General features: G+C 38.3%; 2 protein-coding genes and 1 long non-coding RNA gene across 4 annotated transcripts; 1 reads left to right on the top strand and 2 right to left on the bottom strand.

The window, feature by feature from the left end:
- Window positions 1-1,038: 1,038 nt before the first annotated feature.
- Window positions 1,039-3,933, bottom strand: LOC140769190 (uncharacterized). Its single transcript, XR_012105869.1, has 3 exons — window positions 3,802-3,933; window positions 1,567-1,866; window positions 1,039-1,419 (listed from the first exon to the last, which is right to left on the bottom strand). It is a non-coding gene; the product is annotated as an uncharacterized lncRNA (long non-coding RNA).
- Window positions 3,934-4,129: 196 nt separating this feature from the next.
- On the top strand, window positions 4,130-9,101 carry LOC140768588 (uncharacterized). 2 transcript variants are annotated; one of them, XM_073108918.1, is made up of 7 exons: window positions 4,130-4,310; window positions 4,392-4,687; window positions 4,829-4,869; window positions 6,948-7,111; window positions 7,237-7,339; window positions 7,407-7,576; window positions 8,501-9,101. In XM_073108918.1, the coding sequence occupies exons 2-7, from the start codon at window positions 4,428-4,430 to the stop codon at window positions 8,891-8,893; spliced, it is 1,131 nt and encodes a 376-aa protein (XP_072965019.1). In that variant the 5' UTR covers window positions 4,130-4,310; window positions 4,392-4,427; the 3' UTR covers window positions 8,894-9,101. The 2 variants fall into 2 exon arrangements, with proteins under 2 accessions (XP_072965019.1, XP_072965020.1); XM_073108919.1 differs by having other exon boundaries at window positions 4,130-4,294.
- A 339-nt stretch (window positions 9,102-9,440) lies between these two features.
- LOC140769036 (receptor-like serine/threonine-protein kinase ALE2) lies at window positions 9,441-16,633 on the bottom strand. The gene is made up of 15 exons (XM_073109559.1): window positions 15,987-16,633; window positions 15,221-15,322; window positions 14,986-15,135; window positions 14,804-14,905; window positions 14,601-14,711; window positions 14,363-14,497; window positions 14,066-14,278; window positions 13,929-13,982; window positions 13,786-13,854; window positions 13,591-13,698; window positions 13,077-13,448; window positions 12,412-12,696; window positions 11,334-11,684; window positions 10,632-10,875; window positions 9,441-10,539 (listed from the first exon to the last, which is right to left on the bottom strand). The coding sequence occupies exons 1-15, from the start codon at window positions 16,066-16,068 to the stop codon at window positions 9,912-9,914; spliced, it is 3,006 nt and encodes a 1,001-aa protein (XP_072965660.1). The 5' UTR covers window positions 16,069-16,633; the 3' UTR covers window positions 9,441-9,911.
- Window positions 16,634-19,826: the final 3,193 nt, after the last annotated feature.

The raw sequence follows: 19,826 nt of genomic DNA on the forward strand, positions 1-19,826 counted from the left end.
AAGATGAAAAGAGAGAATTTTTTCTTTCTCTCTTTTACTTTGCAAAAAGTTATATGTTGGTGACAGCAAGCAAGCATGAGTTGCTTTTCTTCTACTTTGGACAAAAATGGGTTTATATGCATGAGCTAATTCCATGGGTAATTTACAAACAAAGGCTAAAAGAAATCTTCATCTTAAAAGAAAACACCCCAACTCTTGCCTCTATAACTGTATTAAGGTAAAATAAATAAAATTGACTATATTTTAAAACCAAATGAGAAGTATTATATGTGTTTTAAATTTTTTATTTTTAAAAGAATAACCCATCTTCTACCATCCTCGCCTATGTTTAAGACCGAATCCATTCGTTGATATACTAATACCCCATCCAATCCATTTGAAAATTTTGGTTCAAATCCTTCAATGTGGGAATATCATAATTGGAATAGTCTCATTACTTCGAAGAAATATTTCTATTTTGTCAGTTATTATTAGGGTAAAATTAGCCCCAAGTAAAATGCACCGGTTGAATAATAATTATTTATATAGTAGAGTGTGAACGATACAAATAAAATAAAATATAAGATATTTTTTTAATAATAAATTTCTCAAGATATCACAGTGATGCTGGATGGATAAAAGAATATGACGACACTGTGTTGCTTCTCCCTTTCGTCGTTGTGTGGTGGACCATTAGGTGAAAAGAAACAAAGAAGTTAATCAAATATCCTATCTTTTTCTTTTAAAAACAAAGAACAATTAGGTATCTTCAAATGAAGCACGTAAACGAATTGCTTAAATAAAGCTACCCTTTGATCAGGACATTAGAAAATATTCTAAACATGCGAGTTGTGCATTAAACTCAAAACAAATCAAATTATAGTGTAGAGGTTAATCCCGTAGCGGTGCTAATGGAACATTAATAAATGAAGACTATCTTATCTTTAATTTTTCTTTCTAAACTAAGAATAAGAGGTAATAGTTTATAGATACCCATCATGAGATCAAGCATAAAATATATGTATATAGGACCAAATGTACCTCACTGATCACTTCTGATGCTCTTCACGTGAACTCTCTCTCTCTCTCTCTCTCTCTCTCTCTCTCTCTCTCTCTCTTTGAAGTGTTAACCATTAGAAAGGAGACAATAGTAGAAAGACATGAGGAAAGCTGAGAGGTCTTTTGCCCTTTACGTGGTCATGGGCTATGGCCATGGTTGAGAATTGAGATGGGATGGCTAACTCTATCAACATGGCATGTGATGGCCTCGTGTTATTCCATTACAAGGAGCAGGGTCACACTTTTTTCTTGATCAGAGCGTAATGCTGGGCCATGATCATCAAGTGCATGTGCATGCATGGGATGGGAAGTCGGGACACGGGATGAGACCATGCATGCGTCTGTCCTCAGACACGTAGACACCCACATGTACTGTACACTCTGCACGGATAACGAGGCAGAGATAGATGAACTTTGCTCACCAAAGACCAGAAAGATTAAGAGCACGACCGTAATGCTTACATAAATTCAGATCTAGAGTAGAACTAATGAAACTTTTACATCTACTGTAAGATGGTTAACAGTTACCTGCAGTACCATATGATGACTGATGAGCTTGTTGATTTCTTCAGTAGTAGTTCTCAGATGGATGGAGATGAATGGTTTGCAGGTTTTAGTCCAGTCTTCGCGAAATTAAGAAGCTGGAAAAGAACTTGCCAAGGTTGAGCTAAATCCCACATCTGATCAAGATTGAGAAGTCTACCAATGACTCGTAGCAGAGTAGCAGATGACTTCATTGATTCATCAGAATCCTAAGAAGCATCCTGATCAACTTTGTCGTAATTTTGCAGTCAACTGATCCACTGAAAGATTCTCACAGAAGTAAAACTGTCAACAAAATCCACAAATGAAATGAGGAATTATGAAATCTACCTAATTTATTTCAAGATTAGAAAAGATATCTATTAAAATCTTCACAGTTAAGAGGGGGAAAAATCAGAGTTCCTTTTCTTGTGTTATTTTCCGATAGAATTAATCAAATTAAGACTTACAGAACTATCATAAGAAAGTTTTTAACTTACAAAGAACCTTTGATGGGAACAGTGTGGCAAATTTACAATTAAAAAGTCAGTCATAGCTCATATTGGGAACTTTGACACAACAAACAAGTGATAATGAGATCCTTGAAATGAGTAAGTGAATAAGTACAAAGAGCACCAATACGCACCAAGTATGTTTCATTGTATTGACTAAGTGAATAAATCAGACACTACGACATCTCTTTTGATCAGCAGAGAGGCTGTTGAACGAAGTCGTGAACAACCTGTTGATCTCAGCTCAACATGAGGCTGGCCCAATGACTAAACTGAATAAACACAAGATGGATCATGAAGCACAATATGTAAAGGCCCAACTTGCTCATCTTCAGCACGATTTAGACTATAAGAGGAGTTTGGCAACCATAACATTTGACATTATGGAAGGCATGTGCTCAAAACATCAGAATGCAGAGCATGCATCAAGCATGTTAACTGTAAATCCAACTTTTAGACCACCAGTGGTCCACAGTAGCCATAATACTTTGGTCAGGATAATAGATAAAATGATCACAAAAAGATAAGGAAGAAAATTCAACCTTAGGAAGAGGAATGCCAACTACTCACATATATTTGAAGAAATATAGAGCCAAAAAAAAAAGGAAAAAAGAAAGAACTAATGCGAACATTGGACAAACTAATTTGAGATGAATGACATCGCTTCAGAAAGGAAAAGATGCACCTAGGACTTACTTCCATTTAATTCCTCTGCATAACAGATATTCCAGGAAGAACCAAAACTGGTCATGACACCTTGCTGTCTTACTCTAGTCATCATGGATACCGCAGCAGAGTTTAAAAGAATTTACTTGGATGTCTAACAAAAGTTAGCGTAAGAAAGGAATACTAAACAGCTAAATGGATGATGGTCGATAAAAGCCCATCCTTCTCTAGCCAGAGAATCATAAGGAAATTCCATTCAATTTGTCAACTTAAACCAGTGCAACAACAATGTGGTTAGGAAATGCCACTCTGCGGTGATATTTTGTTATGCACTGTCACTGACTCTATTGCATGTACTGCAAAGTGTACTTATAATTAGGATTATCATGTCATGGCTAAATCTGTCCACCAAGACTCATCCTGATGTTGATGCCACATTTCTCCAACTATATGTTTTGAACTCATGTGACAGTGTATGCCTAGAATCAATCATAGTAAAGACACCCCTAGAGTTGCGAACAACCCAAGCAAAGTTGATCTCAACTCAATTGGAAATGCCAATTCAGGTCATCAAGCTCAAAATCTGAACCTTTTCTTTTGAACTGCTTGCTTGACATCCTGAAAATTAAAGCATTCTGCTTGTATACTCATCCTGTAACTTTCTCTTCCTTTAAGGGATGCATTGCAATCACAGGACCAAGAAGCTCTCCATTTTAATCCCTCAATCTATACTTTTACACGCAATATCCTTTTTACAATAAATCCAAGCCATTAAAAGCAATCACACCATTTCCTCATTCAACATAGGAATTCGAGTGTACTAAAAACCCCATCGTAAATTTTCTAAGCGAACCTTGCTGTAATTCTAGCTAAAATGAGCAGTGCCATGAGTACCAGAGATAAACTTAACAAACTATTAGTCATGATTTCTGGAAACGAAAAAAAGAAGAAGCATTCTTTGGAGCGAAAGAGAACGATAAAAAGAGGGAAAGATTTAAAGTTTATCTCTTCGAAGGAATCACTAATCCGTCTAGAAACTAATGTCAATGTTGGGGAACAACACCTCTGTGGGGGTGAATCATGAAACCCTAGCTTTCCTTTTAGGACTCCATCGCCGGCGAATTCGCCGCCGCCTTTGGGTGCATGCATCAAAGGCTCAGCTTAAGCACCAAAGTTTGTATGAAAGGGAGTCTATGTCCAAGTCCAACGAAGAAGAAAAAAAAAATTAAAATTAATTAGAAAGGAAATAGCTATTTATTTTATGGGATTAGTAAAGTAATAGATAATTATTACCCATAACTTGTGCTGGTGCAGCTTACTTAAATTGCGCTAACGGTTCATGTTACATTCCTTTTCTTGCGCTTAAAACCAAAGCGGCCTCCGTCTGCTGCCTTACGTCGTCCTCTCTCTCTCTCCCTCTCTCTCTCCACCTACGAAGCGGCGCACTGTAGCTCGCTCTAGGGTTTCTTTATTCTCCTCAAAGGGAAAAAAAAGAGTAAATCGCTTTCGAATTCGATCTCCTTTCCTCCCAATCTTGCAATCTTTCCTAACCTTAGGTAGGAAAAGAGGAAGGTAATCTCCCCCTAGGGTTTCGGTTTCGATCTCCTTCAAGCCCTGAATCGAGAGGTAGGTTAACAGTTTGATCCTTTGCAGGCTTTCTGGTAGGTAGGAGAAAGGAAAAGGTTTAACATGGAGGGGTTTGCGGAGGATAACGAGAAGGCCGTTAATGGTTACGAGGAGGTAGAAGAGGAAGAAGAGGTGGAGGAGGAAGTGGAAGAGGAGGTGGAAGAGGAGGTGGAGGAGGAAGAGGAGGAGGAGGAGGAGGAGGGAGGAGGTGATGGTGATGGAGGAGAAAGGTGTGGGGACGAGGATAAGGGGATGGGAGTAGATAACGTAGATAGTACCGGCGAGGAGATGAAGCAATCTGTTAGCGATTCGTCTTCTTCAGGGTTAGTAGTTTGGTCTTAGGGTTTGATGTAGATTTATTTAGTTGTTGATTGGTTTGATATGTTGGCCATATCAAATGGGGGAGACGATTTGGGGGAAAATGGAAGATGTTACCCTAATTCTTTCTTTTTCTTGTTTGGTAGAAAAATCTTTGTTGGAGGTGTTGCGTGGGACACAACTGAAGGTATGGCTGCTATTCCAGTTAATGTTTTGGTTGGCCTTTTATTTTCTTTTGTAGGAATAAGAAGGTTTCTTTTATAAATAACTTTTGATTTGTATAATAGTGGGAACTGAATGGTGTACACTTATCATGCTTAACTATCACCTTTTTCTACTGTTATTGGAGGTCCCCGTTAGCTGAATATGTTTGAATTTTGTCATGGGAATTTGTTTTAGATTGCTGGGCATGATTAGTGCATAATTCTGTTCTCTGTTAGTTGCAATCATTGCAGACTCAACCTTTGAACTATGCAAGGTTTTTACTTATGTGCAATGCATTATGTTAGTAACACGAGCTGTCCTTACATCAGTATTGTGTGGAACCTTTGCTGTTAGTGTTCTTCATCTAAAGACATAAGTTTCATATAAATCTTCTGTCTGGGTGGACTCAGAATTCTTGTTGGCTCCTGTGCGGGATAGCTCACATTTAGTCATTTTGAAACCATACTAGATATTTTGGTCGATGTACATCAACCATAAGACAATCATGGCTACACAAAGAACAATCATAATGATACTTTTGTTCCTGCAATAGTGAGATCATACCTGAAAATATTGGTCAACCTTTTAAGCCATGTTTCTCTTGTTAACATGAACAACTGAAGATTTGGGTCATCTTAACAGGATTCCATCTTGAGTTTGACCATATCCTTGACCATGCATCACACTATTGCATTTGTCAATTTCACAGGCAAAGCTGTACTGAAATGCTTCTCTGGATACAGCTTTTATTTTTCTTTCTTTTAGTGTAATCAGCCATTAATCTTAGTACTCAACAAAATGGGAAACATATGGAGATGTATATACCTGTGCCTACGTCTTAAATTGTCTAGAACTTGTATCTTTGCTTTCAATCTTTCCCTTTAACATCCAAACAGCAACAATGAACTATTTGTGGCAATATTCTATCTCCAAATGTGTTTCCTTTATTCAGATGATCGTATACCCTGAGAATTTCTATTGTGATTCTGATAACCACACCCAATTGCATTGTTGAATCTATATAAAAACAATCAAAATAGTTGTTGAGATGATAGCTAAAGGTCCATATCAACTTGGTTGCATCAAATGTCCCAATACTACAGAGTTTTGCTAAATTGGTTACTTCTCCTTTAGTATGCTGTATTGATGATCAACAAAATACACATACAAGAAATTTGATGGTATTCCAGTTTACAACTGGAGTGATGCAAGGGACCTAATTACTTGAGGATTAGATGGGAAAACCTGAAATGAGAAAACACAACTGGCTGGCTTAAATTTTTTTATTGTGGTGTCCTGTGGTCGCAGATGCTTAAAGTAAAGATTTGCTAATTACTAGTTTCTGTTTATGGCATAAGATAAATGCAGAGAGCCAGATGATATCCAGTAATTCTCCATGGCTAATATTGATGGGTATACCAGTTTGTTATGAGGTTGATGCAAGAGATTAAGTGGTCAAGGATTAGATAGGAAAAGTGAATTGAGTCGGGCATCAGCCCCTATACATGGTCTTATGACTTTATGAAGACCTGAGTTTTTGATAAACAGTCGACCAAACATGGTCGCTGCCGCCCCTTTGTGAGAAGGCAGTCCTCTGAAATTAGGGGGCTATTTTGCCAAGTTCCCCTAGGTATTCTCTACCTACCTTCTTGTGTCGGTTTTGGGTATGGGTACCCTTTTGTTGAAGGTTGTTCGAGCTTTTCCTAGGAGTATGGCATGGAAAACAGGTTTGGGCTGGCATAAGAGTTATTATTGTGGAAAATTTGTAAATGTAAACTTTTTGCTAATTACTAGGAAATTGAGAGGTTCTGTTTATGACATAAGATAAATACAGTGAGTTACATTCTATCATGTTCTTCTCCATGTCACTTTAAGGAGATTTATAGAAAATAGTGAATTCAAATCTCACAAACTATGATTTACCAATTCTAGGATTCATTTTGGTTTTCACTTTAAATCTTCTTAAGCTTGTCTTTCGTCATTTGCCCTTTAAGTCTGGTAGCTACTTTGGTAAGTTGGACTTATTCCACTGTATTGCCTTTTTTTATACTTTTGCTTCAGACACCTTCACCAAGCATTTTGAGAAGTATGGAGCAATCACTGACTCTGTGATTATGAAGGACAAACACACACATTTGCCACGGGGATTTGGATTTGTTACATTTGTTGATCCATCTGTTATTGACAAGATTTTGGAAGAAGAACATGTCATAGATGGAAGAACGGTAGGGCTGGTCTAATTTTTTTCCCTGATACTTGTTGACGTAGGAGTAGTAATACCAAATTGCTGTTATCCTTACAAAAACAAATAACATCCTGGAATGCTATGTATATTGCTGGCTTAATTCAGGTAGAAGTTAAGAGGACAGTCCCAAGAGAAGACATATCATCAAAAGCCGGCCCCAAGTCAAGGAAGATCTTCGTAGGGGGGATTGCCCCATCTCTAACAGAAGGTAGAACTTGCACTTTCCGGCCTCATGATGCACCCACTTCAATATACTGAACTTTAGAACTTCTCAGATGAGTTGAAGGAGCATTTTTCCTCCTATGGTGAGGTAGTTGAGCACCAGATAATGCTTGACCACAGCACTGGGCGGTCTCGAGGCTTTGGCTTTGTTACTTTTGCAGATGAAGAGGCAGTTGAGAAAGTCATCTCAGAGGGTAGAATGCATGATCTTGGAGGGAAGCAGGTTAGTTGGTCTGAAGTACTTTTAACATATTGCCAATATTTTGTCATTGTTCTGGAGTATATGATTTGGGCTTAAAGTGGGTACTGCTTATGTGTTATTGTTAACATTTTCTATCAACTGATGCTCTAGGAAGTGGAATTCTGGCTTGTTCCTTAACATGCCAGGTCTGAACATCAGTTTGAGGCTTGCAGTATACATTGTACTAACACAGGTTTGAACAGTCAAGAATTGAGCATCGTGGAAAAAGAAAAAAAGAAAAGGGGCCCTGGATTGACATGATAAAATATAGGTTCAAGTTATAAATAAGCCACAGCCTAAACATGCATTCTAATCTTATGCCTGAACACTGCTTTTTGCATATAATTCAACTATTATAAAACCTGATCCCAGCAACATTCTTATTCCTGAACAGTCAGTTTAGTTTCCTTGCAGCTCTAGGTTATATTGAATCCTTGCGGTAGAATGGTATAGTATTTCCTTTTCCCCCCTTCATATAATTAAAATTATTGTCAGTATTCCAGTATGATTACACATCTTGTCCTTGTGAAACCATGGTGCAATGGGATGTGGAAATTGTTCAATGCCATTCTCCCTTTTCTTGACCTTTCTTAATGAGTCTAGCTCATATCAGGGAAAATGGAAAGGGGAAGTTGTGGCCCTTTATTTTACTATTTGGAATGTTTAAGATAATGCAGTAAATGTATAGTGCAAGAGTAAGGTGTGCAATTTGAAATATTAAGAGTTCAATCCACTGATGCACTGCCTCAGTGGCAGAACACATGTTCGCGCACTGAGATTTTTGTCTTGTTGAGTTTGCTTTATTCTGTTGGTGTGTAGGGATTGTGTGTGTATATGTATAGTAGAGATCAATGTGGATTATAGATTTATGGAGAGAGATTTGTAACTACTAACTGGTCATTGCAGGTTGAAATCAAGAAGGCTGAACCAAAAAAACCTGGTGCAGATTCAGGTTTTAGTGGGAGGAATACTTATGGAACTGGTAGCTCCCGAGGAGCTTATAGAGGTGGCGCATATGGGTATGGAGGTGGTTACCGGTCTGGTGGAGGAGACTATTATGGTGGAAGTGCAGGCTATGGATATGGCAGAGGTTATGAATATGGCGCTGCTGGCTTTGTTGGAGGTTATGGCTCTGGTTTTGGAGGGAACATGTATGGAGGTGGTGGATATGGTGGATATGGTGGGGGCAGCGGTGTTGGTGGTGGTGCATATGGTGTCCCAGGTGGATATGGTGGAGCATATGGTAGTTACGGCGGTGGCCGGGGATATGGCAGCAGATACCATCCCTATGGAAAATGAGTGCCATATTGGGTCATGCCGAAAGGATTTGTTGTTCAATGTACTACCGAGAATTTTTCCTGTTTTCAGTCAATTGGACCTTATTTTCACAGGAACATTAAAGCATCATTCCTAACTCTGCAGTACAACTGTTGCTTCTTTTATATGTTTTCAATATAATTTGTTTGGTAACTGTTATACTTGAATTTAGATATATTTTATGCTGTGATAGGATGATTCAAGTTGCATAATGATGTGCCCACCTAAATAAGGATGTTGGCGTGCTGCTAGGTGATGTTGCATTTCAAAACTAATTTTTTATATTAATTTTTCTTAAACATAAGTAAACCGATAGGTTTCATCGAGCTAACAAAAGATAATAATTTTCTCCCTATTTGCATATTTAAGTTTTTAGTTAATGATATCTCTCTTTTTGTCTATTTATTTGCAAAGATTCTTAATTTATAGTTGTCGAAGAGTAACTTAAGAATTATCCATTCTCAATGGATATATACACAAATATAAAATTTTTGAAGAGTATACATGCAAATAAGAAACTTGGGAGAGGTTTACACGTAAAAGAAAAGGAAAACCCAAAGAAACCTGTTATTCTTCATCAGACATAAATTTACAAAGAGAAAGGACTTGTGAATCCAAAAATAAGAAACAGTTTCCCTACACACCAACTCAAAGAACAACAAATCAGCTGAAATAAAATCTGGAATCTAAAACTAGGACAAAGCAGAAAATTCTAACTCAGCAGCTCTAAGAGAGCACTTTATTGAAGCTTTCTGAACCAACGCCCCCAAGCTCCAATAATACATCTAATGATCTCGAACAATATATACCTCAACATCCGCATCCTCATCTTGAAGCAATTATAGCCCACTTATTGCCACTCAAAGCTATCCACAGCCAAAACACTTGGAGCCCTTTAACTAGGTGATGATACCCTGCCTGACTCCATCAGTAGATATCACCTAAATCCTATGGATTTATTAGAAGAATTGACAACATTAATCTAAGGCCACTCAGGTCATTATGCACTACCCTCGGATCGTGTCTCAAATCCAAGTGAAAACCCATGCTCACTCATGCTTCCTGTCGGCAAACTTCTTAGTCTCTGCCAAAACTGCCTACTCCTGCCAATCATCAAAGGGCCAGAACTAGAGTGCCTATGAGAAGAACTAGTTTCATCACCACTAAATAGCGGTGATGTACCAAACATATCAGATAACAACACTCTCTCTGCGTCTAGACCCATTCTATTGTGAATCGCCTTGGAATGAGCTGATAACTCCTCCTGCCTTTCAGATCCTCTGCACTCATTATACTCACTGCATACTAATTTTAAGGCTTGAACTACTTCTCCCATAAAAGGACGATGTGATACTTCGGGCTGCACACACATTGATGCAATCGCTGCTACTTTTGCCACATTGTCAAATGAAATGTTTACTCCAAGAGCTGGATCGATTATTTCCTCTAAACCATCTATGCTAGTGAGAAGCGGGCGAGCCCATGTGACCAGATTTTCTTGCCCTGGGGGTTGCGACATATCCACTGGCTTCCTTCCGGTGAGGAGCTCAAGAAGTACGACACCATAGCTGTAAACATCGCTCTTGACAAGAAGATGCCCAGTCATTGCATATTCAGGCGCCACATAACTGAAATAAATATACCAAAATAGATTAGCATCTCAAGCACTTCAGGGTACAGAGTAGTTATATCAAAGAAGATAATATGATGGGAAATTCACCCAAAAGTTCCCATGACACGGGTGGAGATATGCTGATTCCCTTCATCCATAGCAGTTCTTGCCAGGCCAAAATCAGAAACTTTTGGTGTAAAATCATGCTCCAACAAGATATTGCTAGATTTGAAATCCCGATGTATTACACTAGGGCTTGAGTCCTCATGCAGATAGGCAAGTCCACGTGCAGCACCAAATGCAATCTTCATTCGGGCATTCCAGTCAAGAGGAGCAGTCTCCTTATCCACTCCTGGGGAGACATCACAGTTAAGACATTGCAGTGAACTCATTGTAACTGTGGATAGCTTTGAGTGCCAATAAGTGGGCTAATTATTTAAGAGAGCACTTTTTTTAATTTGAGGCTAATTATTTAAGGTAGGTCAGTTAATTTGACTTTAACCAGTCAACTCATTGTAACTTATTAGGCTCTACAAATTCAAATAAAAAACCACCAAATCACCAGGATAACGCACAAACTTTATGCTGATTAGCAAACTAGACTATTTGACCAGGAAAAAGAATTTATGTTAATCAAGTTGGACAACCGTCAACTTATTTGTCAGCTTCTTATCAATTATTTTCTCAAAATATTCGTTACTAGATTAGTCATGAACAATAGAGAAGATACTGATATATCAGAAGCCACCTTATTATGTAATAAAGCAGGAACATGGAAAAATAGCTGAGCAGTCTTGCTCTATTGCTTACCATGCAAGTGAGATTCCACACTGCCATTTGGAATGAGCTCATAAATTAGGCAGCGAGCATGCTCCTCTGCACAAATACCGATCAACTTGACCAAATTCCGGTGATGCAAGCGGCTTAGCATCTCAACCTCTGCCAAGAATTCCCGCTCACCCTGGTAATCATATCTCTTAAGGACCTTTATTGCTACAGTGGTTCCATCTTCAAGTGTGCCGCTATAGACACATCCAAAACCACCTTCTCCAAGTATTCTTGAATCATCGAATCTGTTTGTAGCTCTTTGGAGCTCAGCTAGTCTAAAAGTTTTTGCTTGTCCTGTATATGTTGCAATACTGGAGCTGAAAGAACCTGATGCTGAAATATGTTGGGCACCGAACATCATATGATTTTGTTAGAGATATACTTTCCAAAAGCAAACTACAGAAAAATGGATGCAAGTACCATTATTGTTTATATCACTTAAGTAGGAAGTATTTTTACAAGAAAGAAACAGACATAATTCTGATATTTCTTATTCTTCTTTTATCCAATATCTAATGAGGCTCTAGTACAAATGGTTGTCCAATCTGTTAGGATCAATCTAGGATAGGAAGGACATAAGTAACATTGAAAGAAATTTCATAGGATTTCAAATCTTGCAAATATCTAAAGAGGCTTAGATAAGATTTTTTTATTTCTATTGTGAATGATTGTCACAGATAGCAGGGATAGTACAGAAGAATGTAGAGGACACAAATGACATGAAAGCTTCCATAGCACCAAAAATAGCTCTCTATAGGAATGCTTGGCTAGTAAGGAGTCACTGTGTAAATCAAATACAGCTGGCAAAGTGCTTGATTGTTATGCTTAGGTGATATTTTTCTTACAAATGTTGAGCTCCTCCCGAGTTCAAAATACTGCATTAGAAGATGATAAACAGCACGTGTGGGTTCTTCACAAGAATCAAAGGTTTACAAGTAATTTTAAGTTTTTAATACCCAAATCGCTCAAAGAAGAATCATGTTACATTCTGTTGAGTGAATATTTAATTCAAATGATTTTTCCATTTTCCTTCATGCAACATGTGTCAGATTTATTGTACCTGATGACTTTGCAAACTTTGGTAGAAGAATATGTGGAAATCTCTCAGGCAGATCGATATTATTTCTTCGTTTTAATAACAGCAACAATGCAACTCCAGTGCATAAAATGAATGCTATAGTAGATGACAGGACTATAATAGCAATCAAGCTGCCACTGACTTTCCTTTTTAGCCTTCCAACATCAACCCCAAGAGGTTTCATAGTCCTTGCATTATTGTTGTTACCAAATGTCCCGTCGTCAACATTAATATTCACTGGTACCGCAGGAGGAGATGAAGGAAGCCCTGCACAAAATAGAAGAAAAAAAATGTAGAGGAAAGTTCCCACTCCCAGGCAAATAACCATTCTGTCAAACTTACACACAAGAACCCCATGCTCAATTGACTATATAGCACAGACAGAAGTAACTGCGATTCCTAGTTTCCTACACCACTGATGGATTTCGTAGTGTTATTGCATAAAATACAAGTGAATCAACTGCATAATAACTGTTTATTCCATAAAAGGCATTCTTTTATGGTTCAAAACTTCAAATCATCCATCAACTCAAGGGAAGAATTGTAGTGCAGAAAGAGTGGTAAAGAATTTTGATTGCACTAGCTAGTAGCCTAGCACTCTAAGATATATGTGACCAAGCGCAAGAAAGTGAAACAAGATTACTAACCTGGATACAGAACATATAGAACATCATAGTCTCCAAAAAGCGATTTTTTTATGGCAACTTGCTTATGCCAGAAACTTTCATATGTTGAAAAAGCTGTAGCATTGTCAAATTTTTCTTGAAGTGGTACCAGATCGATAAGAATAACCGTCTTCTCAGGCTGTTCACTACCAACATTCGCCCCCATCACACGAACCTGTCTTGGCTTCATATTAACTCCAGATGCAATTTCTTGGGCAAAGCCAGAGACCAAGGGAAAGAATGTGTATATTGCAACATTTAAACGAATTCCAACTTTGATTGGTAATACACAGATACAAAGTGATCCTGAAGGGGGGTCTGTTAGAGGCTCTGTACATGTTAATGATCTACAATCTGCATCCGAGCAAAACTTGGATGTTAATTTTCATGCAAGATTAGAATGTAAGAATCTTATAATATGCTATGCAAGATGGTGAAATGTGAATGCCAGAATCATAACAGAATGACTGGCATATCCATTAAAGCGTATCTGTACCCAAATTAGGAGGCGGAGGTGGTAATGCCCAAACAGGTGGAGCCAATGGCGCCCTTGGCTTTGTAGAAACAGACCCTGACGGAGAAATAATAGGAGATTGATCGGTCCCTGCACATAAATATACCGAGAAACAAGAATTACCTTGAGAAGTTTAAAAGAATAAGGAAAAGCAAACAGAAAAGCCTAGAAAACTACATTCATTCGAGCTAGATGGAATTTGTGATGATTTTGAAGATGGAGATTGAACGGACGAGGGTGAAGGCCCTGCAAAATGAATATGTCTAAAATTGAGTGATATTATCAACCTTTTAACTTTCAGTTGTCAAAATATTTGGTACCTTGATCGTGTGATAGAGGAACATGATGTCTTCCCTTATGAGATATCACAGGACCTTACAGATATGGATATACAAAATTGTGTCAGTACTGAATATTAACAAGAACTTATCTGATTAAAATTTCCAAATAATCCAACCTGGAAGATGTGATGGCGGATGAGATGGAGCTAATGCAGGTCTTGCTTCTCTTTTCTTTGTCCTATGGTGGGTTTGAACTTTAGGTGCAGTTGTGGGGCCAAGAGATATTCCTACTGATGGAGATTCGACATTTGAAGTCGAAGGAGCGGCCGCGGTTGTATCTGGGGGCAATTCAGTTTTATGTGGAACAGGGCTTATCATAGGGGAAGAACCTGACAACAATGCTAGTCATAAATATGTATGTGAAATGTATCTTCACATTTAAGTAGACATAACTGAAAACAAACCTGAGTTACCTTTTGTTGAAGACTCGATTGTCGGGGTCCTTGGGGATATATGCTTGCTTGTGTCCTCTCGGGGTGAAGCAACAGGAATGCCATAATTTCCATGTTTGAAACTAGGAGAAGCACTCATTGGGGAAAGCGAAGGTCCTGAACATTATATGAGCAAGATCGTTAAGAAGATCAGAGCTCTGGAAAACAGAAGTAGAAGAACATGCGTTAAACAAGAGATTGTAAGGCATGAAAAAGTTACTCTTGTTATCATCGTGGTAATCTGTTGCACGTGGAGCAGGCGATCTTGATGGAGTTATTCTCCCACTAATTGGCAGTGCGCTGGGTGGGTTAACAAAAATTCTTGGAGAATCTGCCAAGGAAGAAACAATAGGAAATGAGAAATATTATAGGATATCTACGCAAGTAAATGTTTACATAAGCTGTTGCTAGTTGATCATTTACCTGGAGCATGTGGCAGTACGACAGGAGAATTTCTTGTAGGTGCACTCAAACGTGTGTCACCTTTTTGTGGAGGGGACGTATAAGATGGAGAAAGGTTGTGAGCTGTATTCCAAATAAAATTTCCGCTATTAGTATCCCAACAACTAGTCTTTCTTAGTTATTAATATGGCAAGATGATTTACCTGAACCAATGGGCCTATTCGGTTGTCTATTTATAGAGGGAGATATCACTCTTGGAAGAGAAGGTTGCACAGCTGGTGTTCCTGCATAGATACTGGGCGACATAGCCTTGAAAGCAGGTGGTGATACAAGTGGAGGATGTGAACCAGGGCCTGGTAAGATATACAAGCATGATAACTTATCAAATGATCCTGAGAATTGAAATGCCTATCCAATCTATGATTGCATTACAGCTACCTTTAAGGAGAGCTGCTGGACTAGGTGAAGATATTGTTGGTGTATTTACATGATCAGGCAGAGAACCAGTAGATAAAGCAGGAGATGGAGCTAAATCAAGCCCTGCAAGAGAGAGAGAGGCACTAAGAACATAAATAAAACCCGAGCATACTCATGCTATTGCTACATATATCTCCTCCCTAATTAGAGTTCATGAACCCTTCCAGTCTGGTAGAGGTAGGTAACCCTTCTTGGTTTTTTCCAGACATAATTTAGGGTGATAATGACTGCAAGAAGTTTTTGTCCTTCTCTACTTGGATTAAGCAGTATGAAAAAGAATGCCAAACATTCACCAAATGCAATCTCTCTAGGAACTAATAAATTCTCAATAAGTGTCATCTGAATCTTCTTCGTCCACATTTCACAATGCTGATATGTGGCTGAAGCATGACACATTTCCGATGAGGAGGTCATACACTGATTGAAGGCAGTTGTTTAGAGCATGATACTAATTCACATAAAACAAACATTTTATTTTATTTTTTTGGCGTCACTTCTTCAACAATATATGAGAGATTGTCTGATTGAAGTACTGATGGATTGTTGTAAACTGAGATCTGCGAATTGCAAATCTAACCACAGCCAAAATTTCCTCTAAAATTTCACATGATCTCTCGGACTAACAGTACTATAAACCCTAATTTCCAAATGCATCATAAACCAGAGTTAAATAAAGTAAATACCGAAATCACAGTAGAAAAAAGCATCAATGCCGGAAGCTAGTTACCTCTGGATCCATGAGGGTGAAGAAGAACATGTACGCAAGAAAGAAGCAACCCGAGAACAATCCTCTCTTGCCGATCCACCATGATGCTTCCCCTTTATAAGCACAAATCTGACAACTAACAGCCCACAGGGCACTGAAACCTTCTCTTACAGAGCAAACCCCTCACCTTGCACCAGACTTGAGAACCAACAAAAAGGGTGAAACCGAGCGACCCATCTGGAATAAGGCATTGGCGGTGCCAAAGGAGACAAATTTAACCAAAGCCCATATTGGAGAGATGAATGCATGTGTCAGAAAACACCATGAGAGTACAGATATCAGAAGAAAGGAGAGAGCTTTGGCTTAAAAACTCAAATGTGGGCTCTTAGATGTGGGAGAAAAGATTGTATCTTTTTGCTAGAAATTGCAAATTGCAATCAAGACGGATGGTTCTTCCTCTCATAGCAGATAGGACTACCCAAAAAAGGGATGAAATGGATGAGAAGCAAAGGAAGCTGTAAGTAGTGTGGTTACTTACTCTTCCTTGGGCAAGCAGGAAGGGTGGGAGGAAAAAGATTCTGAGATAACACAGAAGATTTTATACAAGGCCATGGGAAGTTTTGTTAAGTAGCAATCCTCATTAGATTCTTTGTTTGCATCTGTAGGACTACTGTCACTCGGGACAAGTAGTAGTAGTCAAGTAGAGGTGTTAAAAATTATAGGGGATAAATTATAATGGCTTTGGATTTGGGAAATTGGATCATTATTTTAAGCTTGCTATGTTTGACAGACTGGTCATGAGTGTGCAAACTGTGGATTATTGTAAGCTTTCTGGTTGATAACATTTGGACGGTTGTCTGGAGCAGGAAGCATCACTTCAATTAGCGAGTGACATGCTAGTTACTACCCTTCTTGTCTCTAAGCTCCCACATTTACTGACTTACCATTTTTAGCACCCAATTTTGAGAGCATGCTACATTTTCATTTGCTTCTATTTTAAGTAATGTTCATCTGTCTCCGGGTCCATGGGTTACAATGTTACCCTACCCAAGTTAGAAATTCTAATATCAAGCTTCAAACAAAGTATTAGTTTATAGGGTTGAATACATTTTATCACTTATCTCTTTGTACTAATAATTAAAGTACAATTAATGACGATGTTAACATAATATTTGAAATTACTAAGTATCCCCGTTATTTGTATTAGATAATAATATATTAGCGGAGAAGGATTATTGTTTAAACAACAACGCCCTTCAAATTTTCTTTTAACACTTGATTAGAGCTAGGTTTTAATTTATTCCTTAGTTTACATGTGATAATAGAAAGAAAAATAGCTAATCGATTCAGATGAAAATTCTAATAATTTCATTTTTAATTATAAGCGTAGAAATTTAAGTGATACGAAAAAAAAAAGTATTAGGGTAAAAAGAGACATTTAATCCTAGTTTGTAGTCTATATTAAGCCAAGCATTGGTTTCTATTATTAATCACATCTCTATGGGGTGAGGTTGCAAGATCACCATCCCACTTATCTGACAACTAAGTTTTCTCACTGTCAGGCTTAAACTTCAGACCAAGTAGCAATCAGACATTGTCCTGCAAGCAAAATAACAAATGAGAGTTGGCACCAGGAAGACACCATAAAATATATAATTGTACATATCTATGATATGTACCAGTACATGCTCCTAGTATATTTAGCTCATTCAAATGGCAATTTTGGGGTTGGAGGAGTTCTCATTTCAAAAACTAAGCAACATACGCTGTCGGCAGGTGAAACTGGAGGGCATGAGTTTAATAGGTAGGAAAAATAAAATTTTGGCTAGTAAAAGACATTACTAGATGTCCACCTACTCTAGATTGTGTCAAAATATTTTCCACCTTTTGTTCCCAGACAATGTGTCTCCTGGTCCCCCCACTAGAACTGAGTAAATGCCAAGGTATCTAAAGAGCTTGCTTGAGTTGCAAAATTACTAACATGTAGATGCTTTGGATTGTCATCTATGTCAAAGTATAGAGGACTAAATTACATCTCCATGAAGCTTCACTTAGTACATCACTAATTCTATAAGCAATGTGGTTTTGATCTTAAGTAGCTTCTTTTCTCCTCCTGGAAGAGGTGCTTGCTTAACTTTATCATGTGTATTTGGGAATGAGATTCTTACATTGGAAAGGCACTATCAGAGTAACATGCACCTACTCCATGATTACTAGAATCTGAGAGCTTGTGTGGTATGTTTGTCTGAAAAACCATGCAGTCCTCTACTGTACTGTTAAAAAGGACTCATTACATGTGGTCTGGCCCATTTCTTTTGCACTGTACTGCCAATCCTTTCACTCCCATGTCTATCTCAACTTAGGACTTCTACATCCACTCCAAAAAAAAGTAAAAAAAAACTTAGGACTTCTACTTTGTCTATGTTTCTTGCTAATTAATTGCAGCCAAACATTTGATTGATGAACTACTGTTCAATGGATGAAGTGGAAGATGAATGGGAGTTGGATTTGCAAATGGACCACCAAAAAAGGAGAAGGGGGGAGGGGGATGCCCTGCAACCTGGCAGCCATGTGCAAATGCATCTCTTTTCTTCTTTGGCTCTTTTGCCATGAGAGCTTGATTTCTTTTGGTGAAAAATATATTGGGGGGACAAAAAGACTGTGCTCATAAGTCATACCCCCCCCCCCTTTAATCTATTGCTCATATCTCATAGCCTTCCATGACCTCTCTCTCAAGGCATCTCCCATATTTATATATATATATATATGTCATACGTGGCATTGTACTATTTGCAACAACTACACAAAAATAATTGCTCCTTCATTTAGGGAGGGGAGCAGCCAAAGAAGTGGCTTCTTTTTCCTCTGGAAAATGCCAGTCAAAAGCCGGCTCTTCAAAGGGAAAGCAACTCATCATTCATCTGTAACCTTTCTAGGGCCCAGGAGATGACTGGAACTTTGAATGGGAGTGATACTTATGGATCATCTAATACCTTAAACCTTTCTTTCATATGCTCATTTGCAATGAGATGCTAATCTTCTCCTAGAGTAAAGGGGGAATGATCAAACTCTCATTTGTACTACTACTACTACTACAACTTATGCAACTTATGCATGGGCAGATGGGCTTAGCCATAATTAGGAGTAGTGCCTATCTTGCTTTAAATTCTGAGTCATTTATTAACTGAACAACTTCTTCAACTTGAGCTGCATCCATAGTCTATGCCAAGTGCCATCTAGTAACAATGACATTGACCTACCTCTCAACAAATCTGAAGACAAACTTCTTGTTGCTTTGAATCAACTCCTTGCATAAGTTGGATGTTAGAACCCAGCTATCAAGCTAGGTTCCTGAACCATGCAAAACATGGGTTCGTTCTTCTGTAACCCAATGGGGAGGAGGGCCTGGTCCATGATGGCATGCATGCCCAGAGATGGACCTTCCAAAGGCCCAAGTAACTCATTGACTCAAGCCAGAACTATCAAGCCCAACAAACATGGACCTTATTTATTTATTATTATTATTTTTTCCAATAATAAAGTTGTCTAACTTAGATATAAGGATATCAAAATAAACTAAGAAATCCAAATCCTAAGTTGTTGCAATTCTACTGCCGAAGAAGGTTTTCAGGCTACCGGTCGAGGCAGATTAAAATTATGGATGAAAAGGCTTGGATAGCTCATGAAAGAAATCGGCAAATTGGCAACTTGGGACTTACAACCAATCTAGAGAGATCTCTATCATATATCTTGTATCATTTAAGGTCTGGCAGCATGATTCGCCTAATTGGCAACTTGGCAAAAGAGGCTTTCTCCGGCGCTGCTCGCATGTCCATATCCACCAGCTTCACCAGAAACCCT

The sequence above is a fragment of the Typha angustifolia genome, chromosome 10 (assembly GCF_048772165.1).
Source record: "Typha angustifolia cultivar Huaian chromosome 10, ASM4877216v1, whole genome shotgun sequence".
Classification (NCBI taxonomy): Eukaryota; Viridiplantae; Streptophyta; class Magnoliopsida; order Poales; family Typhaceae; genus Typha; species Typha angustifolia.